General features: G+C 41.3%; 1 protein-coding gene across 2 annotated transcripts in view; it reads left to right on the top strand.

The window, feature by feature from the left end:
* Positions 1-25,200, top strand: part of LOC306969954 (transcription factor COE1) — a 110,306-nt gene that overhangs the window by 7,987 nt on the left and 77,119 nt on the right. For both annotated transcript variants that reach the window (XM_079565751.1, XM_079565750.1), the window contains exons 5-6: positions 5,269-5,342; positions 13,179-13,247. In XM_079565751.1, the coding sequence (XP_079421877.1) occupies positions 5,269-5,342; positions 13,179-13,247 (143 nt within the window). The remainder of the gene's footprint in view (positions 1-5,268; positions 5,343-13,178; positions 13,248-25,200) is intronic.

Raw genomic sequence — 25,200 nt, 5'->3', positions numbered from 1 at the left:
GCGAAGTATATTTACACAGAAATGTAACATGTCGATTTTATAAGCAAATAAAAAGGGGGACTATATTGTGAGGCGTAATGATACGAGGAGCAAAACGTCCGCGCAGTAACTCCTAATGGTTATTGACGGAAGTGAGCGGGGGAAGTCTTTAGGAGTTACTACGCGGACGCTGTGCTCCTCGTATCATTACGCCTCACAATATAGTCCCCCTTTTTATTTGCTTATAAAATCGACATGTTACATTTCTGTGTAAATATACTTCGCATGAAAATACTTCACGTAACTTTATTTAAATAGGGAACACGTGGAAGAGCTTGGTAGCTTCTATCGTGAGCTTTTTCGGAGCTATGTGACATGTGGGAGAGGCTGCGTATGTGCTCCGTTTGCCTGGCAGAGCGCACGGAGAAAGACCAGACGGGGATATATTAACACGTCTAAAGTGAGGTAAGAACATATCTTAGTATGTAAAAACGGTGGCCTATTCCTTTAAGATATAATTCAAGAGAAAGTAAAACATACATTTATCGTATCAGTGTTGACCCCCCATAAAAAGGCTGGCATTAAAACATCTCCTTTGCTCCTTGTAGTATTATAAACATAAAAAAGTAATTGCTGTTGACATTGATTCTCATAATACTGAACAACAGCACATCCAGAATAGAAAACATGTCGGAAGATTCACTGATTATACGTAGGAGCCTTGTCACTAAGTATTTTCACTCTCATTAGTGGACTCCTGGTTGAAAACCTGTCCAACCACATACAGTTTATATCCTGGCTATGACACTTCACTACATTGCCCACTACAGTCACAGAAATTTGGCTATAGTTGTGACAGACGGGTCATCCTGGCTTTGTGACACTGATGCCCTGTTTCCACTGATATTCCCTACCCTGCCCAGTGCCTGGTCTACCCTGTTAGGCGAGCGTCTCAGCTGCCCAGGCCAGGACCAATCCGGGCTGACCAGGTACAAATTTTGGGACTCAAAACTCACTAAAACAGGGAGGTCATACGGGGTATTTAATATTTCACAATATCATACAGCTGTTGAAGAAAAAGAGCCTCATTTATAGAAGTTGTTCTATAAGTCTATAATTACTTAATTCATTAAAGTGGCTAGATGCAAGTTAGCCATTTTATACTCACTGCAACCACCTCAGGTCATACATGTAACTGCACCTTCTACATTAAGCCCGTGCGTGATGGCACTTCGGACCCGAAGTAACACCTTTTTGAGTGACAGTGCAGGATTTTAGAGGCAGTTGTGGTGAACAGGTCTGAGCTCATTCTACACTTTAGGACATTGTTGGAACATGTAGGGGGAGGAAAATGCATAATTTTAACATTTTTAAACTCCGTATAGTCCCTTTAATTAATTAATTAATGGTGTAATTCATTACTTCATTAATTAATTGATTTATGTATAACTTTAGCTGGTGTTAGCATGACATCTGCATGTAGCTTACCTTTATAGTCGGTCTTTTAGCTGCTTCTTTCCTGTAGTTTTTGCCTTGGCACCACCAAATAATTCCATAGACCCGACCAAAAGGCATCATTTCTCCACATTGTTGCCAATGTCAGTGTCAACTTTCTTTATGTAGCACATTTAAAAAAGGCTACATCTGCCCAAAGTGCTGAACAACAAACATTATAAAGAGCATTGTTCTCATCGTGGCTTACAAAACCTTTCATCGCTGTTCTGTTGTTCCCTCTGTAATGTGTGTTCTAGCATGCACATCCTACTCCTACTCACAGCCACGGCGGTCAATTTGCAATGGAAATGCTACATGTGAAAAACGGTACTGTGTCGCATACTGCGACCAAACAGTGCTGGGTAGAAGCGCGCTACGTGGAAAAGCGCTATGAGTGTGTTGGTTCTCTGGATACATCATAGACTCTAGAATAGCGATGGACCAAGTGGGGTCAGCTTCCCCCATAGCATTCACCGCGACCTTCATGTTAGCACATAGAGGTAAGAATAACAGGCCTGTGTTCAATAATGACTTAAAGAGGGGCAAAAATGTTTCAATGGAGAGTACATAGGAGCCAGGAACTTTCGGAGGATGTCCCCATTTCCTATTAGGCTTCCCTCAGTTACTATAACTATTTTTTTTGTCTTTCTCCCAGTGAGTCTTTAGCCTGAAAAGGAACAGTGACTCTGTTACTTGTGGCATTGTTGTATGAGAATGTTGTTCACGCACTATGGCCTAGAGAAGCACAATTTGACTAAGAACTACCAAACTTATGAAAAAGTTCTTTGAAGGTAGTTTTTTGCGTGCAATCCTTTAACTAAAATAATGTAGATATTGTGCAATAACATCTTATCTGTTTCCCTGTCCCTCTACACAAGCACAGCTTTCTGCTCAGCATTAACACTTTTCTTTATTCCCTACTCCTCTTGCATTTATTGCAGCCTGGAGCCTTGGACCACCTTGAAAAAAGTCCAAAAACATTGCTGCATGTGTTTTGTGAAAGTTGACTTTCTGCTTATTCACAGAAAATTATGACTGACATGTGCCTGAAGCAATGAAATCAATGAAGCCCAATTCCCCCTGCTTATAGAGGAGTTATTAGTACGAAAGGCTGCAGGCTACTACAATTGCAATTCTTCAATATTGTAATGGAACTATTATGTTTCTATACGTTAGAGCTCCCTCTGAGCTCCTTGTTTCACATCCCAGTTCGGATGCTGTGAGCTTCATATGACTGCTCATGGAGTCTGGTTCAAACACAGGAGGATCACAGCGATTGTTGCCTATACGTTTGCCTGTGGGCTCTGACAGGAGCTGTGGACTCCAGGGGCAGAAAGTTACTTGTTGTCTTTTCGTTTAAGATTTACATTGCGAAGTACAGCTTGTCCCTTCTGGATATATTATAATCACAAAATATGTTTGAAAATCCTTACTTTACTAAATAAAGTAAATTTAAACTCTATGGCAAGGCATGTAAGCATTAGTCATAGATAGATTTACAATGATACCATCTATTTTTATAATAATAGTAATAGTAATGGTAATAGTAATAGTAATAGTTATAGTAAAAGTAATAGTAATAGTAAAGCAGTAATAAGTAGTTTTGGTAGTGGATAAAAGTAGTATGAAGCTAGGCATGTTATCTTAATATTGTGATATATGGTTGGAGTAATACCGAATATTTTTGTAGTAAAGTTTATAACATTTTTTTCAAGTATCTTTTAATTGATTACGTATATAGAGTAAGCGTAGTTTTACTCAGTACTTGATCGCAGTAGTTCATCTTTCTCTGCCACACTGTAAGTATATACCGCCTCATTAATGTAATATATTTGAACCCACTTTGTTAAAGCAGCAGGGTCCTCCACACAATGAATCTATCTAATAAATGCATCTTTGGGAGCGAACCTTTTCTTTTACTATTTTGATGTGATTAACTGTTGAGAGCGCAACTGGGTCAGACAATGCTACTACATTTGTTCAAACACAGGATATTAATGAGCCGAAATTTAAATATGAATTATAAGAAAATCATCTAATGCTTGGTCTCTATTTGTGGATGTTTGAATAAATTACTCAGAGTTCTTATGCCACAATAATAGAATTAGGACGACCTTAAAATGTCAACAAGGAGTTATAAATAAAGCTATATGTGTTTTGAAATGCACTATACTGAGGCATGACTTGTCAATCAAGCGAAGCAATGGAAGTTATTGTTGTACTTGATAGAAGCAGCTTTGTTAATATGGTTAGTGTATTTGTATATTATTCTTTCCTAAAATACAGAGATGAGTAGTAGATGAGTAAATCATATTTGATCTGTGAATAGATTGCATTAGGCGTTGTAGTTTTAGTCAGTAGCAGCTTTGATTACTGTATGCTTCAGCTATATCTGTTTCTATAAGAGCAGGGGGCTACATATCAGTCACATTATGGAGGACGGGAGATGTTTAAAAGGCCGTCGACTTATTGAAGGCGATGTGGATTGAAAAGGACAGAGCACTTTCTTTTTTTTACAGAGGAGAGCGGTCCAGACTCTCTCGAATCCATGGCGACACTTCAAACGCCCGAGAGTAGACCAAAGACACTGAGCGCTGTGCTCTGACTGAATATGGGCCAGAGAGGGGCGAGTGCTTGGGTTTATGAAGCGGGAAAAACAGGATAATTATGGCAGTTTAGCCAATTTAAGATTTACTTTTTTTTTTACATAAACATCAAATGCTGTTGGGCTGCACAATACTGTATGTCCAATTGTCGTTATCTCAATATGGACACAACATCCCTGTCGCAAGAAGCCACAACATCACAAAATTGGTCTTCTGTCTGACTGAGATTTACACTTGTTTGGTAACAGCCTAAAACCAAAACAAAATGTGCAAAATGTCAGTTTCCACATTTATTTTCATTTTCACCTTGTTTTGGGCTTGATTCAGTGTTTTGACACAATTTATCAATCAAGTTTTGTTCAAACAATTGTAAACTTTCAATGTGTTCCATTAATATCTGGGTGTGTGTGTACATGACACGAGCGTTTGTGCAAACCAAAGGTGTCATTTGGAAAAATACTTTTCACTTTTTTTTACAAACTCATTAATTAAGCCGCATCAATCGACGACTGTCACATTTCAGAGTGTGAGGCTGTGAAAACATATGCATTTATTTGTATGTATCAGGTGAAGTGGTGCTTCCTGTTTACTGGGATCAGTGAAGCTACTAATTATGTTTATTCGCAACGTGGATCCACCTTTGAGGTTGTTAATTAAAGTTTCAAGTTGCACATGTTTTCATTCTCCAAGGTCCACAGATTAATATGATCGATGGTATCCAACCATAATAATAATACTGGCTTACACTGGTATTGCGCTTTACAAGCCTGTTACCAAGTTTCTCAAACTCATGACTTCACTGTCGTCCTGGGGTAGACTGACGGAAGCGAGGCAACCAGTCTGCGCCGTCGGCCCCTCCGACCACCACCAGCCACTCACTCATTCACTGCATTCACCCACTCAGGTCCTTCCTGCTTAGCTTCTGAGGTCTGACTGGATCGGGCAGAGCAAAGGCGCCCATGGCCCCCTTGAGGGTCTCATGGCACTGCAGGGCCCAAAATGGTTGTCTACACATTCAAATGTGCTAACCTACTTTCTTATATAGCCTAAATTATTGTTATTTTAAATTCTATAATAATATTTTTGAGATAAAGACCCAGCACCTTTTACTAAACCCTGCCATAATTGTAACTTTAAACTGATTATGTTGGCTTTTTCTAAAACACCTCTCTCTCTCTCTCTCTTTCAGGCCATTGTGTACGAAGGCCAAGACAAGAACCCAGAGATGTGCCGCGTTCTTCTCACCCACGAGATCATGTGCAGGTAACCGCTCTCCTCCCTGTTTTACCCACACACAAAACACCACAATACAGGGAAATACAATACGCCGAGCTACAACTTACTCATTTAGCCTATTCCTGCGTTTTTCTTCCAACACTCTTTATTCATCCGCAGAAACGTCCTACAAATCATTGGCCTGGACTGGATACATTTCTTATTGTGTCACCCTCGTTAACCCCCTCCCCACACGTTTGCGCACACACACACGCACACACGCCGTTGACGAAGACGAGTTTTAGCTTTCAGAGTGCTCGCTTTAATTATAATCTAAAGATGAATTTTCCCGCAAGAAGTAGGTTGGGAGGGACGACTATTTATAGAGGCGTTTTACCCAACCTTTCCTATACAATGTGTGTGACGCCTGGTTAATTAGGACACAGAAGAAGTCATTAGTCAATCCCAACCCTCCTGTTGTTTCAAGCCTAACAAATGGGCCTATCCCTACAATCTGACTATAAAATATATGCAGCCGAGGTCTCCCCTTTTTCTTTTCTTTTCTTTTTTTTTTACGCAAATAGACGCGCGTGCAAAAGCATATGCACGGACACACCCGCAAATGCGCACGCACGCACAACGCAGTGATAAAAATTCAAATTTAGCACATGAATTAAGTTGTTCCGATTCCCCTGACCTTGTCGCCGTCACAACTTTAACCACAACAATATAAATCGGGGTTCATCTATATGCACAAGCAGGGATTTAAGGCCTAGAATCAGCGGCAATCATATTTTATACTGCAGCGACTCGAGCAAGGCGCTTCCACTGCTGCGTTCACGTTCTGATCCGATTTACGGGGAATTTATAAGCAATTGTATTTGCCTGGAAGTTTTACTGTAAGCTATTGTTATTCATCTTGTAAAAAGGGGGAGGGGGGGGGGGGATTTGTGGACATGGGAACAAATGTTTTGCATAAAGATCGTAAACATACCCCACTATAGTGTTATTCAAGCATTTTTTCCATCGGAGACTTTGTAAACAGTAGCTTTTTTTCCGCGGCGGCCGCTGAGGTCAAACTCGCAACTGTTTTCTCACCGCGCCGGGGGCCTCCTGCACAAACACACATCCACGCAGACACAAATAGACAACGCGCGCACACACACACACCAGAGACGCTCGGAAAAAGCCCCTGCGTACATTAATCAGTGTGGCTCATTGTCAGCGGGCTGCTATTAGCCATATGCTCCCAGCCAATCTGCCACCACTGCACCGTGCGCTGTCTCTAAACGGGACGGGGGCAAGCTTCTCGCCATAAAGAGAAGAACTCCAGGCAGCTGTTCTCACCATAGATTTGATTCGAACAAGTAATCCTTTACAGTAAAATCAGCAATTGCAAATGCTGTTAGTAGGGCTGTCACGATAATTACTATGTCGACTTATCGTTAAACGATACATTTTGGGATCGATATTTATCGTCTGTACATTTATTAGCATTTCTCTGAAGCCAATTGAGTTACATTATATTTCATGTTTATTGCAGTTTGTTTGGTATTTTAGGGTATGTTGATGCACTGTTAAAACAAGTCAATAATATTGTTTATCGCGATACTTTCCTAACTCAATATGTCGAACTTCAAATTTATTATCGTGACAGGCCTAAGTATTCTCGTTCTTTGTGCCGGTCCTAAGCCTTAATAAACCTTCTAAGGCGGTGATGGGCGTCTTTGTGCGTTATCACAAGTGGGGTGGTACAATATGAAAGAAAAAGAGCTTTAATCCATAACTGTCTTTGATTTTGGCGATAAAAATACATTTTGACATAGTACGCTCCATGGAATTACAGCAAAAAGGTAGTTCTTTCATCATCAAACTGTGTCACAAACACACAAAACCAAAACAATTACCAAACGATTACCATACATGACTTTAGAGGGGAAAAGTTTTTTTTTACTTCTCTCAGTTATATGTCAATTTTTTTTCTTTTACTTCTTGCGATAGGGATATTGTTATTTACAATAATTCGCCGATGTACTGACTTTAGATGTTAGAAGTTCAAAAATAGCAGCATTTAGTCGTTATCACACGTGGTGGTAATGTAAGGAGGAAAGGCGTCTGTTTAGGAAGTCCGCCTGAGCACATTGTCATCTTTGTTCTCTTGGGTAAGACAGGAAGGGCACCCAGCATAAAAATTGACTAAACATCTGTATGAAAAAGGGAGCGACCGAATCTGATGCCTCATCGAGAGCCATCACACTCCGAAGCTGTTTAGTTCATGTGAAAAGTTGCGTCGCTCCTCCAGGGTTCTGCCGTGAATCTCGATTAAGATCATCTTTCTACTCTCCGTTCAGCCACTTGTGCTGACAAAAATCCCCACATTAATGTGCTTATATAGCTGTAGGGGATTTAGTGTAATGGCATGTGCTTTATAGGTTTATATAAACAGACATTAGCAGCAATAAGTGTGTGGTGGCTATTCTCAAGAGCTGAATAAACATTTCCCACAGTCCCGCTCACTTTATTATTAAGCCTCTGTCCGCACTGACAAACCCAGAAAAAAAAAAAAAGAAAAAAAACATTTACCCTCATGAATTGCTCCATCGTAGAGGGTGAACTTAGTGACTTAGTTTACACCTCTACATCAACCGTGCTTGTTGAACAGAACCTCGGTTGTCAAACATCAGAAAAATCGCGATTTTTTTTAATTTTTATTTTATTTACAATTTCGCGCAGCCCCCGAGTTCCAGTCCTTCCCCACTCTCGTGGAAGGCGTCTCCATCTTAGCCGCCGAGCCTCCATTGTCTGAGTGCAGGGTGTGTTCTCTGGAGGAGGGGGAGGCTCATGATTAGATCACCGAGATCCACTGCAATAAGTGCTACATTACCGTCATCTCTCCCCCAGCCACTTACACCGTCCGCACCATCTACCCGTCCACTGGGCCCCCCGACCCACCAACCCCCCCAATTCACCCACGAAAGCTTTCTCCCCTCTCCTCTAATCCCGCCACAAAGCAACCCTGTGACTCTGTGTGCTGGTGTCAGGATGGGTATCTGTCTTAAATCTAAATATGCCAAATCAATACTGCAATATGAACCGTCCTCTTTTAAACATGTCCAGGAGCATTAGAGGGAAGACTGAAATTCGGAACATCAGTAGGGTCTAAACTACAGGATCGGCAGGTAATACGTGTCATTTCAATTCAGTTGCAGGTAATTTCACTGCCATTGGGCCGTCTCCAGTGATCAGATGATGCTTGTTCCTCAGTAGAAAAACTGTGGCAGAATGTTTTGTTCATGTTTCGCTTGCCCTATTGGACCTTGGTTGAAGTCAATGATTTAACTTAACTTTTAATACCAAGAATGACAACATCACATTAAAAATAACAGAATTTTAACCTGCATCTTCTCATTGAAAGCTAAGACCTACAAAAGTAATCTAAGCTTCTTCCTCGTTATGATCGTCACAGTTTCGTCCTTTTTGTTTGTGTCTACTTCAGTTTCGTTTATTGTTTATTGAAACAGGGACAATGTACAAAACCGTTAGTCTTTACAAAAGAAAAGATGATTTGTACCAGATTTAGCTAAGTAGCTATTTTCCATCCCTGGACGGGTGAGCAACATTGAAACATTACAATTATAATCTATAAATCTAATCTACAATAAAACCACTATATAAACACATTAGATGCTTTTTCTAAAAGTGTATACAAAAAACTAAACATTCCCTACAATTTACAATACATTCATCAATGCTGACTCAATTGATGCTCTAAAATGTACTTTATCAAATTTCGAGTAAAGCATCATGGTTTTTTGTTGCTTTTTTGACATGTTTCACATTTTTGTGACACAGCTGCGTAACGAAAATGTGTCCAAAAAAGCAACAAAAACATGATAAATGCAGCAAAAAGGACTAAGACGTGTCTGTGCAGGCTCTCAGTCGTACAGGCTAAGTCCCTCCCCTTTATTAATAGCTATTCTCACCTGTAGGTAAACATCTTTGCTATTAAAAGTCTTTGAAACGTTCAACACTTCATCTACAGAGTACAGAAGATGATTCAAGAACTGTCATTGTAGACTAAAACGTGATAACAAAAACAAGGAAGGTTAGCTTTCAAATGAGGCTGGCCTGGCCTATAGTCGCCAGTCAAGAAGCTTTTAAATTTGTGTAAAACTGGAGAAATTGTGATCGGTTAAGGCGGGGGTTAAGAGGTTTAGTACCATCAGGCACGATTTACGAAAGTGATCTCAACTAAAATGCAACGTTCGGATTGATATTTAAGCTCAAAACCCATTAGAAAGAGGAGATAGATTCAGGAATAAAAGTCTCAAAACGATTTTTATAAAACAATGGGAGTGAACCTGGGTCGCATAGCTGTGAAGTATTCATCAAATCATTTTAATCTCAATATTTTTTGCAAAACATCTCAAATTTGCAATAAAATGTACGAGTTGAAATTAATAACAATGCGGAAATACCACTTTATGCTCTTGCTTTGAAAGGTGACACCGCTTTCTTCTCCCACCAACCAATTTTGCAGCTTTTTTGTTAGCTTCTTGTCATTAACTAAATCTTTGATAATGCACTTCAGCACATCATACAACCAACAAAGCCCACCTCAAACCTTGAAAAAAAAAAAGTCTCAATAAGTCTGAATTTTGACCGGAAAGCGTGACCTAGTTCACGGAGAGGAAACGTGAGGGAATCGGGGCCAGAGTGGAGCTCGGCTGGAGATGGAGGGGACAATGCTTTTGGTGTAAACGTATCCGCGTCTTTCTTTTTGCACCATCTGTGACACTGGGAAACCTGAGCCGCCTTTCCCCAGTCTTCCTTCTTCTCTCCCTCCCCCTTTAACTCCACTGTGTTGTAGCTTTCTCCTCCACCCACGCTTCAACGTTCTCCACTGCTTACTCTTATACATAATTGATGCGAACAAGAAAGGCTTTTGACAAACTTGTACACGTGTGAAGATTTTACGTAGGTGCGTCTGTTCTGTGTCTAGAGCGCTGCAATATTGAGATTTTTTTGTGTAACATTACTGAACAATATAGCAGTTAATGATTGGCTATGTCTTGATAAACCGATATGGACAGGTCGAAATAATATTCAACAAATACAGGACTAAACCCATGCTAAGCGATGACTACTGTATGTGGATGAATCCCACCCTGTTCTCGTCAAAAGCCTGGGGCCGTTCTCAGTTTTTCCCGCTCGCTCTGCCTTCAATCGAAGCTGACAGTTTCACAGGTACCATCGGGACCAAGACGTTTAGTAATATTTCTCACATTTCTTCATAACAATCTGTGTCTTCAGGCGCCGCACGCTGATATCTAAAAATGCCACGAGGAAGTTTTATTGATGCTATTTCTAAATCCTCTTTCTGTCCGACCGTTATCATCAGAGTTCTGCATATCGCAAATGTTGCACTTTTGGTTTTGCGCACAAAGTCAGACACGGGAATAATTGATGTTTTGTCCTCGGATCAACAGCAGTCACTCACACATTGCCCTTCAGTCTTAGAACGGGAGTAACTCTAAGGGAGGGAGGTTTTTTTCAGTTCCAGCTCCTTAGTTTGAAATGACAAAGAAAAATGTATTTGTGGATCGGGACTGGACCACCATGCAAACTAAGGCATCTTAACCAAACAGGATCTATCCCACTAAATAACATTTTACTGCTTAACCCTTTAACCCCCACCTGCGCATTTTCACATTGTTTTTACCCAAATCTAAAAGCTTCTTGAATATAAGCGCCAAAATAGCAACAAAAACTAGAAGAAAATGCAACAAAAAGTGATTAAAGAGTGATGAAAGTGCAACAAAATTGTGCAGAAAAAACACCAAAATAAAAAAGCAACGAAAGCTTGATGGGAACACAGCAAAAAGTGCAACAAGAAAGTGACAAAAAGACAACAAAGAAGTAACAAAAGAGCCAGAAAAGCAACAATAGCATAACAAAAACGTGACATAATAGTGACAAAAACATGACGAAAACAAAAAAAGTGATGAAAAGCAACAAAAGCTGACAAAAACACGTAAAAAAAAAGTAACAAACATGCTTCAATCATGTCACGGCAACAAAAAAGTTAGGATCTGTTTTGTAGGTCTTAGTTTTCAAATGACGCATTACACTGACTCTCCGCTCGAGAAGTCTTTATATTTGGGTAAAGCTAAACTAGAGAAAATGCCCTCGGTTATGACGGTAAGAGGTTAAAATTGAACGAAGCATGTTCAATATATCGTTCTTTCCAATTATGTGAGTCCAGTTTAGTCTTATATAGCATTTTTCCACGTCCTTAAAGGAATAGGCCACCGTTTTTACATACAAAGATATGTTCTTACCTCACTTTAGACGTGTTAATATATCCCCGTCTGGTCTTTGTCCGTGCGCTCTGCCAGGCAAACGGAGCACATACGCAGCCTCTCCCACATGTCATATAGCTCCAAAAAAGCTCACGATAGAAGCTACCAAGCTCTTCCACGTGTTCCCTATTTAAATAAAGTTACGTGAAGTGTTTTCATGCGAAGTATATTTACACAGAAATGTAGCATGTCGATTTTATAAGCAAATAAAAAGGGGGACTATATTGTGAGGCGTAATGATACGAGGAGCACAGCGTCCGCGTAGTAACTCCTAAAGACTTCCCCCGCTCACTTCCGTCAATAACCTTTAGGAGTTACTGCGCGGACGTTTTACTAATCGTATCATTACGCCTGACAATATAGTCCCCCTTTTTATCTGCTTATAAAATCGACACGTTACATTTCTGTGTAAATATACTTCGCATGAAAACACTTCACGTAACTTTATTTAAATAGGGAACACGTGGAAGAGCTTGGTAGCTTCTATCGTGAGCTTTTTCGGAGCTATGTGACATATGGGAGAGGCTGCGTATGTGCTCCGTTTGCGTGACAGAGCGCGCGGACAATGACCAGACGGGGATATATTAACTCGACTAAAGTGAGGTAAGAACATATCTTAGTATGTAAAAACGGTGGCCTATTCCTTTAAGTTAATTCACACCATATAAGGGTTCATTAATATAAAGATATCGTGTTTATGCCACAGACCCAGTAAACAAGGGATTGACGTTGGTTGTCTTACATTTGTGTAGTGTTTGCAAGCTTGAGTTGACAAGTTTCTGAAAGCGCAAAAGTGCAGTCATTAGTTCATTCCATACTCGGTGTTGACAAACTATTTTAGTGTGTATCCAGTCCACAGCTGCCAATCTGCGTCATCCGCCCCTCTGACCAACCATCACTCACTCATCACGTTCATCCATGGGCATGGTGGGCTGAGGGCCTTATCCGAGGACACAAGGACACTATGCAGCAATCAGAGCTCAAATTCAAACCAGATTTGAGCTTTTGGATCTGTGAAAGAGCGCTCTAACCAACTGTTTCCCCACAGACGACTCATAACATCAGTGTCATAACAACTTTAAAATCAACCTTAAGTTCCTCACTGAGGTTTAGTGTCTCTGTGTATGGGCCAACTCTGTCATATCTGCTACCTCATTACATCTTAATCTAAAGTTTTGGTCCATAACTCAACACAGCAGCTGGCTACTCCTCTCTCACTCCCCCTTTTCATAAGTGCCTATTGCTTCACTTTCTGTGTCATATAAATCTATTTTTACCTGAGCTGTCAGCACCGCAGACACACTGCTTGGCACAGCACACTCCCTTCACTAAAACCTCGACAGTTTTGATCAATGCCTGTGAATTTGGCTATGCGCCCCACATCAGCGCAGATAAAACGGCAACCTCCCATTTAGGCAGTGCAATTTGAACCTCCATATTATGCACTGTCTATTATCCCTGTCTAACACGCGCCCTGTGTTTCTTTTTTTTTCTCTTCTTCTTCTGTCGTGTCTTCCTGTAGTCGCTGCTGTGACAAGAAGAGCTGCGGAAACCGTAATGAGACGCCTTCAGACCCGGTTATCATCGACAGGTACGAGTCGAACCACTGTATAAGCCTTGTACACTTATATGAACACGTTTAAAGGGGACACATCCAGCATATTCTACTTCTTTAGGGGTCTATATGTTATAACGCTGCTCCCTCATCAAAACATACCTGGACTTTGCTTCATTCACACAATTTCTGTAATCCTGTTTGATTTAGTCATGTGTTCTTCTACATTTTGAAGTGCTTGGACTTGTATTTCATTTTTTATACATCACAGAGGAAACACAAAATTCTGAGCTGCTTGACTCAATGTGTGTTAGTCATCCTGCCATAGCATGCTGTCAGCTAAAAATGAAAACGTTTTCCTGTTTTATCACGGTTCCTGGTCAATTCGAACTCCTGAGCAGCCCAGTCTTTCAAATTTTAGGACTCCAGATACTGTATTATGGAAAAACATTAGAAGTAATTCAGCCCCAAGCATACTAAAGCAATGTGAAGCTGTTAAAATAAGGCTAAAAACAACAGCTACCAGCTATTTGCAAGACATGATTTACAGTGGAGGCAGCCTGAGCGCTAAAATGACGAGAACAAGCCCAGTGAAGTTGTCTGAGAGCATCACCTTCACACTTCAGGAGTTGGGCGCCGTGTATTGAGCTCTGGATAAGGGAAAAGATTGAATATGCGGGATTTCTGTAAAATGAATAGAATAAACTCTTGGTATGTCAAAAAAGAAATAGAAAGATCGATTTACTGTTGGTGTTTCTTGATGGATTTATGAGCCATTGACAACGCTGGACGTACTTGATTGAGAGATGTCCGCAGGCAAAAGGTTGTACCGCTGCTGTTGACTGGTTTATGTATGAACTTGCTGTAAATGCTGTATTGTGACATGACCAAACCCTCTTGTATCGATGGATTTATTTCACTACATTGAGATCAGCTTTCGTTGACTGTCTGCCACACACTTCCCCTCGACTTTAAAGTGTGTTTCCTACGTAATTCACGGCACAAAGCGTTTTTTTTATGGCGCCTCTTCTACCTGTCTCTCTCTCTCTCCCTCTCTCTGTGTGTCTTCTCTGGAGGTGGAACTGTTCCTCCTCCTCTTCTTCTCTTGTCTCTTCTCCGGCGACGCGCGGGAAAAATGGGTCATGAGAAAAAAGTGAAACGAGATCCAACCTCATTTTAATCTGATTTGGTGGTGGCAGTTGTTTTAACCCTTTTGTGAGCGCGGAGGAGCCGTCTCAAAGAGGGAGGAGAGAAAGTGCTGATGCTGTCACTGTCATCACATCTGCAGAAATAATCAATTCCGCTTGAACCAAGAACCGAGCCTTCACTCTGGATAGAGAGACATTTCGAAAGCGTCGTAAATCAGATTTTTATGGAGAAAAGTCCTGCCTTCAACGATACTGTAATAACAATACTCTTTCTGTTAATGGACCAAATTTCTATTATAGTTTGGGGAAATGTTTTGATTAACTTAACATGGCCTCTGGATGTTGAGACCCTATAGCTAAACATCAGCATCTGTATATTAACTTCATCTAGTTACGCTCTTCTAAAAATGATTTCTTTATGCCAACAGGGTCTTCTTTCCTAGCTGCACTTCTTTATAACCTTTTAAAACCTTTGCAAACTTTACTCAGAGTAAGAAGCCAAACCCAAAATAGTTTTCTGTCAGGTTGGGCCGTCGTTAATAAGCGCTAAAACCGATTGGGTACAGTTTTGGCAACCTTCTTTATTTATTTCTGCTTTCAAAGAGAATAGCAGAAGTTTATTATTTTTTCCTTCCAGGGTCAGATACGAGAATGCTGCTGTTTTGTATACTATCAAACCCAATTTAATGTTTTGTCAATTTGACGACCACACTACCGCTTCTTACCTTGACCTCACAGACATATGCGCATGCCGCTGTCTTGCTTGATAATATGTAAACAGGTCTTTTCTCGATTTTCTTCAATTCAAAGCCCGTAATTCCCATTTTTAGCTTGGAGCGCTCTGCCCCTCTTCCGCTGCTTCTTATTTTGTTGTGTAGAGGCAGTCTTTATGAAGTGGATAAACGGCTTGTGTCTTTAAAGGAGCTTTGATGGTGCAGTTTCAAAGCCCAGCGTTTGGAGAAGCTGCAGTGATGGACAGGTTAGGCCTATTGTGTGTTATTGTGCGTTATTGTCAATGGGGGAGGGCAGTATAGTTGGTATCTTTAAACCGTGTTCCTGTGTCTGTCGGCGATCTCAGACGTCTCTCCTTACAGTCCATTATAGAAACAGGCCGGGAGCACTGTGTGTGTGTGAATGGGAGAGCGGATAGTCACTTTTGTTACCTGCCTGGGCCGGGCTGATAGGGGGGAAAGATTAGCTCAGGTCTGACTTAAAACTGACAGAGGTAACATCACATCAGAGGTGGGGCAATCAGCTAAATGACAGTTGGCCAATGCAGTATTATGCTTATTCATTTAAACAAGTCAAGGGAAAAGTTCATTGACATAGAAGTGCAAAAGTTGAGGCTCATGTAAGTCAAATGAAAAGGTTTATTTTGAGAGTTTAAAGTGACTCAGTTCTAGGATTCATCCATGAATCCAAACAATGTCAGTTCGAATCCTGGCTGTGACAGGTCCAGACTGTTATTGCGTCCTTGCTTGTGTGAGAGGTTGGACATTGATTAACTGCCTTGCTTCTCTGAGTGTGTACATGCACTCATGTAACCTGGTTATTAGGCATATCCTGGTTATGACAATATTCTGGATATGATGTTTACGTGTGTCCGAGAAACAAGGACACTCATATCCCCGTTTACATGAGCAACTACAGTATCCTGGATTTTTAGGCTCCCGAAAGGGGCGGGGCTAATGACAAATATGGTAAGGAGCTAAATACTTTAGCAATGTTGCTAACGCATAGCTTTTTCTGACATTTCTCTAGCACAGGGACAAGAACTATTCAAGGAAGCACTTGAAACAGTAGAGTTCTTTCCCAGCTTCAGCGACAGGCGTGAAAATTAAAAAAGAGCAGCTCTGACTTCCACCGGAGATACCGCGGAGCAAAAAAGTTGTTGGTTACTTTAATGTGTTCTTAGAAGAATCAAGTTTTAAAAGAACAGGTACCAGATAAAATGGCTGTAGGAAAGTGTTTTTGCTCCTGCAGTGTCTGTTTCAAAAGTTTGCACATGCTCTGTACGTCAGCAATGGTGAAAAAAAAGGATGCTGTGTTTACATGGTACAGTCACCAGGACACTGGGAAATATCACAGTGAGAATATCCTGGTTTCTAATAACCTGGATATTGGCTAATCCAGAAAAACTGAAACCAAGATTATGTGTTTACATGAACCAAACAAATCCAGGAAACTTAATATCCCCATTAATAATCTGGATACTCGAGTGCATGTAAATCAGTCTACCCCTGGGCAGCTGTGGCTACAACAGAAGTTAATCACTGTGGATGAGTAATGACCACAGTGATGTCAATAATGTTTACGCAGGCCATCTAGTGCCGATTGTCTACCAAACCATTGAGCTACTGGTTTACTGATTAAAAAATACTATCCGTTCAGCACTACTTAAAAAAAGAGTGAATTCATTGTACATGCTGTTCCCAGACCCTTGTACTTCCCACTTTTTCCTGAGTCTCGATCACTCTTGCCCTGCCGCGCGAAACTCTTGTAAACAGCCTCCATTAAGCGTTCGGTGACTCATGTTTAAGCCCAAAATGTGATGTGAATTGTGGGAGAAGTCAGGTGACCCGGGCAGGAAGGAATGTCGGGGTTACCGTGGATACCGTGGGACACTTCCTGTTGTCACGGCCCTGAGCCGAACATCTGGATATGAGCGCACAAATAAAGGCTTGAAGTTGTCACTGGATGTTTACTGCAGCTCTTGTGCTCGGACGGACAGCACTTTCCAGCAGGATGATAAAATACTTAATTTATGAGCTATGAAATCTGGCCAAAACATTTTCTACTGTTGTAGCAGGAAATAACATCCACTTTGATCTGAAAATTTGTATTTAGAGTCACGCTTGAGCCTGGTAACGAGGGATGATGTGGGATAAGCATTTGGCAGCCCTGATTTTGGACGTCAAATAGCGCGAGACGCTAATTAACTCTTAGCAAAAGACTCATTCAATCTTATTTGACCGATCACTAGTTCATGTATATACTTTCCCAGTAGTTTAAACGCCCTTCTAAAACTTTCCGTCCGTGCCCTCGTGCTTTCTCCTTGGCGCATTAGAATGACTGTGAGCTGCTTTTACTTGCGGTACATCTAAAGGTGGGAAGTGGTGAGAGCCTGTCCATTTGCAGTTGTCTTAAGTGTTTCCCGGTGATTGACAGCTCATAGTTAGACTTTTGCCTGTATACTTCTGTCCGTCTGTGCGTCTCTCTGTATCTGAATGACAGGCAGCCTGAGTGTGTGTGTGTGTGGCCCAGTTAATCCATATTGTCGTCGAAAAACAGTGTCGCTCTGGCCCTCGGGGTTAATATAGGGTTAACAAGATGCAGCGATATCCAATCATACGCCTGCTTGACTCCTAAAGAGCCACATCCCCTGCTCCTGTCTGCTTCCCCCCGAACGCGCGGCTGCCACTCACCACTCTGCCCCATGCCTGTCTACCCTGTGCTCAAACATCTCACGGCTGGATGTTTCAAATCGAGCTGTCACAAATCAAATTTAGTCATTTTATTTTTCTGCCGACTCTGGAAATGTGAAGTTCAGATTGAAAACTTGTATCATTTCCGCGATTTGATAGCGATTGTTTCTGACTTTTGAATGATTGAGTAAGAAAGTTTTGGACAACTGCAGTAAGGGGCAACTTTTGTCCATCCCTTACTGTAACAGAAAGTTGAATATTGAAAAACCTAAAGACTGACACAAGGGAAGTTAATTTGTTGAACACGAATCATACACAAGGTATTTCAAATTACTTTACAGTAAGGAAATGTTTTACAAGTTGGTAACTTAAAACTATTCTGAGAAGGCAAAAGTCAGCAAAGTATGAATCATTCTTATAAAATTAAATTTAAAGCAAAGAGTAGCCAAAATACTACTGACAGAAGGACTGCTTCAGATTTTAGCTGCATAAAACTGAAACTGAAAACTGAAACTCCAGGAGACCACTCCTTGAAGTTCTCAGTGCTTGAAGTTCTAGGTCAGATATGGTCAAAGTTTTTGAAGAGAGGGCCACACTGGCCTTTTGAACTTTCCACAAGGGCCAGACTAGTCGCAAATTTGGTTGTAAATAGACATTAAAAGAGCAACAAAAGAGAAGCAGTTATGCTTTTTCTTTCTTCATGTTTTTCCCCTTATAGGCAATGCATGTCCTGGTCATCTGGAAATAAGTGAAATTTCCTTGAATTAAGTGACATTCAATTTTGTCCTTGAATTGACAGTTAAATTTCAATAAATCTGTCCATTGGGCAAGATATTTACACTTAAATTGAGATAAAAGAAATCACTGCACTCAAAACTACTTGAAATAAAACTGTTGTAGTTGTTTTATTTTAATATAAGTGTAAATATCTTGCCCCATGGACAGATTTCTTGAAATTAGACTCTCAAATCAGGGACAAATTTACTTATTTCAAGATTACTTCTTGCAGTGTACAATGTGTGCAAAGAAAATCTGTACAGAGATTATAATTATAACAGGAAGTCAAATAAAAAAGAAAGCGTAACATTTATTTGGGCGTCTGTATTATGTGGCTTGTCTACACTTGATAGATATTTATTTTTACAGTTGGTCGAGGCTAACTTTCTTCTCAGACTTCTTATTCTTACACACCTCTACGCATTACACAATGCTTAGAATAAAATGTTTTTCGCTTTGTTCTTTGGGGCTCTGAACTTTAGAAAAATGGAAATCAAACCTCAGTATAGTTTGCAGAAAAAGTAATGCCACATTTGACTGGTTCAAACCTGTAAACTCCTGTCGTCAAACGCTGGTTCTCCTCGCTCCCTCTCGTGCAGTGGCCCGGGGGTTACCTACCTCACTGCTCGACCCGCTGCCTCTTTCGACTCCTGCGATTAGAGTAAATGGGCTCAGGCTGTTAAAGAGTGTATGTGTGTGTGTGTGCTTATGGGGGTCCCCTCTGAGGCTCAGGGGCCCCCGGGAGCCTGCGGGGTTTAACGGGACCCCTGTGAGCGCGCATGTGAGCGCGCAGTCCGTGTGTGCAGCCCGGCGTGTTGTTTGTGCTGAGTGTGTGTGAGAGTGTAATCCCTGGGGTTAAGAGGGGTCGCCGCCTCAGGAAGACGCGCCGCGGCGTAGAGGAAGGAGGAAGTGAGAGGTGAAGATGCAACATGAGAATATGTGAGTTTCGAGTTAGCGAAAAACAACCAATGAGACCTAATTTACATGTGAGTGCAATGAAATGTATTCAATCTCTTATCCATCCAGAGATTAACAAAGGTTTTTAAAAAGGAACCATCTGGACCACTGAAGAATGGAGGAGTTTCCTTTTGTTTTTCAGTCTAATCAAGGGACATTGTTAATTCGTAAAGCCATACTCCATACATTTATAAACTAAATTAAAACACAAGCATTTATTTCGTACGGATTAGTGCTTCCCAATAAGAGATGCTGACGGACAGTGTTTCTTGTTATACTGCACTTAACACTTATTAGAAAGTTCCCTTTGTGTTATATAAATCTGGTCTCATTTCAAAAGCCAAAGAAATATGGGTGAATGGATAGATTTTGATGTGTAATATCCCCCCCCCCCCCCCCCCCCCCCCCCACTCCCCTTGTGTAAGTGCGACTCCCCGACAGTCTGAAGTGGGATCAGATGAGAGAGAGAGAGAAATGGAGGAGGAGTGTTTCTGAGGCCACAGCCCATAGAGAAGGAAGGGTTTGTTTTACGGGATAAGAGCCGGAGTCTGGGTAGTCCTGTCAATCACCGAGGGGAGCGGGGGGAGGGGCCTGTCACTCAGATGGGACAGACAGAGGCAGAGTGTGTGTGTGTGTGTGTGTGAGGGGGGGTATTTTAAACGATCTCTTCATCTCTCGCTCTGCTCTTTGTCTCAATCCTTCTCTTGTCCCAGTTACCAAAATATCTCTCCGCCAACCTGTACGTCAGGGTTTTGAGCTGTCACAGATCCACGCGCTCCCAGACAGCAGATAAATAAGACAATGATATGATCCTTCAATCACTGACCCATCATCTCATTCGCTCCTGGGGTGAATCTTTCAAAACTGAGAAAACGCCTTAAAGCATAATTCCGATTTCACACACGCTAGTTTTTCAAAACGCGAACCATTTTGTTGGACTACGGGATTTGTGGAATCAATTTTATTCATTTTTTTCTGCCAAATTTCTTAACCTCTTAACTTTAACCGAGCACATTCTCTCCAGTTCGGCTTTACCCAAATCTAAAAGCTTCTCGACTGGAGCTCATATGAAAGCTAAGACCTACAAAACTGATAGTATGCGTTTTCATCACATTTTTTTTACTTTATTATTGTGTTTTTGTTGCTTTTCTGGCACGTTTTTGTCATTTTTTACCGCTTCTTTGTATTTTCTTTTGCCGTGTTTTTGTTGAATTTTCATCACTTGTTTCGTAGCTTTTTTCGTTGTGTTTTTGTTGAATTTCCAGCACGTTTTTTCGTCTCATGCGGCTGTTTTTCAAGAATGTTTTAGAATTGGGTAAAGCCAGACTGAAGAAAAAGTGCTTGTTTCAGGCGGGGGTTGAGGTTAATTGTAATTGCAAGTAACACAATTTCCCCTTGGCCATCAATAAAGTTTTTCTGATATAAATAAAAATAAAAATAAAATAAGAAACAAATTCAACCGATCCTTTGCTACATATTGTCCCATAATAGAAAAAAAGTTCTCACGGAATATATCGATTCACCTGTGGATCTCAGACATTAGTGACAGGTCAATGAGCGCACAGACCTCTCCTCTGTCTTTTCACTAAACTCCCGAAGATTCAAAACCACTCCCCCCCTCCCCGCCTCCCCCCCGCGTCGCACGAGCACTTCCTGTGTTAAAGGTCGCGGAGGCTCGGAGACGAGGGCTTCTGGGAATTATTCATATCATCGACTTAATGTCACCGTCTCCACTCTCCGCGCTGCTCGCGTGTGTGTTTGCGGCTCAGACGTGCGGGAGATGTTTTATTCATTCGCCTCATTTAGTGTCTGGGTCCGAGTATTTAGAAGGCCAGCGTTCACATTACGGATGATGTGGTTGAACTGTATTCACTTATGAAACACACACCTCAATGTCAGGGAACAGGGTCATTTTGGTCATATGGGTTCTTTGTTGTTTATTTGGTTGTGTGGTGGTTTTTCTTAGTTGTCATTATTCCCAGGGATAATTGGTTTCACTTGACTATTTCAAAATGTCCTGTTTACTATGTGGTCGGCCTTGAAGGGAATTGGAGATCTGGACTTTAAAGGAAGACAGTTTTGATAGAAGCTGTATTGTGGGACAGAGCATGCATGGATATTTTTATGGATATTTATTAACTATGAGGATATACTTACTTAACTATGCACATTTCTTAAAATCTGGGGTTGAAAGGTTGCATTCAATTTGGCAGCCGCGGTTGGTTCTGCTCAAAAAGCATCTCATTGTGCGTCTTCTCTAAATAACGAGCCAGAGGTTAAAAACGATGCCAATATTGTATTTTTATCTCAACTCCGTCTCCCTTTGACCCATTTGAATTTTGGATACGATTATTGAACTGAAGAAAAAATTAGTCATATCCAAAGTGCTGTGGGGCAGGAGCTGGACCAAATCCAATATAGTCCACCCTCTCTCTCTCTCTCACCTCTGTCCCGCGCACTCAGAAACACACACCCCACGGGCCGGATCATGTTTCCCTAAAAGCTCCGAACACTCGGGACGGTCCCATCTGTTCCCTGTCCTAACCGTTAAGATGCCTCGTTTACTTTAAGAGGCAGCCCCTTGTCAACACCTACAATTACTTTAATATTGTGAGAGGGGATTTATGCGCGGGGAACACCGAAGGAGGCAGGTTTAACAAAGACTGTATGATTAGACCGGTCACGATAACAAATTTGAAGTTTGATATATCGAGGCAGGAAAGTATCGCGATAAACGATATTATTGACTCTAACGATACTAGATACTGTCAACTCTCAACTCTCAACTCTCTCTCAGCTGAAATCCTCATCCACACATTCATCACTTCCAGACTCGACTTCTGCAATAGCCTCCTCTACGGACTTCCCACCACTCATCTCCAAAAACTGCAATACATCCAGAACTCTGCTGCCCGCCTCCTCACCCACACCCAGAGAACACATCACCCACGTCCTCCTGCAGCTCCACTGGCTCCCTGTTCAATATCGTGTTCAATGCAAGCTCCTCCTCCTCACCTACAAATCCCTTCATAACCTGGCCCCGCCCTACCTCACCGAGCTCCTGCAACAACACCGACCCACCCGCCGCCCCCGCTCAGCCGACGCCAACCGCCTCACTCCCATCACCCGCACTAACCGCCGGACCTTCGCCATCGCTGCCCCCGCCCTCTGGAACTCACTCCCACAGCCCATTAGAAACACAGACTCACTACCAACCTTCAAATCAGTGCTCAAAACCCACCTGTTCAAACTAGCTTTTCCTTAAACCCCTTTTTTGTTTTGTTTTATCCCCCATGTAAAGCGTCTTTGAGTGTCCAAAAAAGCGCTATACAAGTTTGTTGTATTATTATTCTTATTCTTATTATAAAATGACAGTAAACTTTTCTCTAAAAGTGCATCATCATACCCTAGAATACCACACAAGCTGCCAAAAACATGAAATATAATGAAACTTCTGTTAAAAATTAAAGTTTTACAAAGAAAGAATGGGGTAAATTATAATACATGTACAGACGATAAATATCAAGCCCAAAAATGTATCGTTTATCTGTTTTTTATTGAACGATAAGTCGATATAGTTGTTTTTGTGCTAGCCCTATGTGTGAGCGTCCACCGTGGATCATTTACAGATTTTTATCATAGATTAGACAATGTTTTTAATTTGAAGCAGAAATCTAAAAGAAAAACAAAAAGTTTAAACCTAAGAGCGTGATACACATACACCAGGAATTTAATTTTTTCTCATTAGGTACAAGGCCAAAAAACAGACCTGATGACAGCTACGATGTTGGAAATGCATAAAAGCGATGTGTGTGTTTTGAACAGCAGGTAAACTCAGGCCAAGGTCCAGTCTGTTCAATTATCAGATTATTTTATTGTTTAGAGCCGATTCGACCTTGTATCAGTCATAAACCGCCCCGCAACATCTGCCAGAATATTCATCCAAAATTTCCATCTGAAAAACACACCTGTCCTCTGCAGCTGTTGGACTTGAACCTGCTTCGGCAACATCTTGTCCCCAATGCCAATGTTCTTTGTAACCTTCTTCTGTCACTTTCAGTATCCAAAGAGCTGCTTGTTTTTCTGAAATATTCCATTTACATGATAAGTCACGGCAAACTCTGCTGCCCATCTCCTCCTGTCACTAAGATACTGCATGCGTGCTCATTATTTGCAATCCTTAACGAACAACACAATATCCACTGCAGCGATTTTGTCAAACTGTCAAATTTAGGTTTAACAATTTTTTGCAAAGAAACTCTAAGTGCATTTTAGATGTGCAATTGACTTCCTGAAATTCAGTTTAAGAGCAGGATCACAAAGCTGCACGGGGCACTCCAAACCTCGCTCCGCAGTATACAGGTCCAGAGCGGAGGCAAAGGGTAAAAAAATGGACTCGGCGCGGCTTGAACATGAGCATAAATTTACGGCGGATGAAAAGGTCATAGCTCTGGAGATTTGTAGTGCTGACAGTATCACGGAGAGAATCCTACAGTGTCTGTGTCAGTGTGCGAGACACAGCAAAGGCAGAGGAGGAGACAAGAGATTATGCTGAATCAATAATGACTGGATAATGAGCCGACGGCTAATCAACCCCGGGATGAACGAGACGGCGGCAGCGGCGTGAAGCTGAGGGACGGACACAGAGGGAAACGCAAACATGAACTTTGAAATTAGTGTTGAACTTTGATGGAAATTCTGCTGATTGGCTCCGTTTAATGTAGCGCGTATTAGGTTAGAGAGCTAATAAACCTGATGGTAATAAAACCACTGGAGAACACTGAACACTGTGCTGGCCCCAAAGTCATGAGATCAACTTCTGGTTCTGACAATGTGCTGAATGTCTCCTCCCATTCTCTCACATCAGTGTTCACTTCCTGCATAGCAAAGATAATCTTCCCAAATAATCTAGATTAGCAATTTAAAAATGAAAGCAGAAGTTTGTTTTCTCCATTTTTACTTCATCCTTTTCTCAGATTTGCCAGGGGTTGACCATATTTCTTAAGAGCGCTGTATATACTTTGCACATTTATAAATCAAGTTAGGATAAAAGAAATGCCAAGACAGTAAACACAATTACAGCATGTTCATTAATTTAGGCGTACAATTTGTGAAATGAGAAAACAAACAAAGGCAACTCCCACAAAAATCAGATACATTATTTGTTTTTCTAAACCTAAAACCAACCCAGAAGTCTGTCAGCATTTGTTTTAACCTGAGTGCACTCGAGACTTGACTGGGAATAGTTGTAAAGAAATAAAAAAGCATATAATTTGGACAGCCATGGACTGAGACGTGCTCAATTATTAAGTAGTATGTAAAACGTTGACTGACTCACATTCGTTTTACATGACCTTGTCCCAATCCCTTTACATACAGACACACATATGTACCATTCTCTTTACAGAAGGCCTGTATTGGTTGTGTGAGTCTAACCTCCCGGTGGGCTCTGGGCCTTCTGCAGCACAGAGCCTCCTCTCACTGTACGGCCATTACTGTAGCTCCATTAGACTCCCCATACACACCTCCAATTAAAATCCGGCACAGACCAGCTCATTCATGATAGGTGGCTGCAGCCCATGTGTGCGCGAATATCTTAAGCCTCTGTCATTAAAAGGCAAATACGTTTAGTTTATCTGGAAAGTCCCGCTAACAGACGCGAAGAGGGATTTTTTCATCGCC

Source organism: Gobius niger (genome assembly GCF_951799975.1).
Source record: "Gobius niger genome assembly, chromosome: 11".
In the NCBI taxonomy this organism is placed as follows: Eukaryota; Metazoa; Chordata; class Actinopteri; order Gobiiformes; family Gobiidae; genus Gobius; species Gobius niger.
Note: the sequence above shows the minus strand (reverse complement) of the source record. Positions and strands in the feature narration are given on the sequence as shown.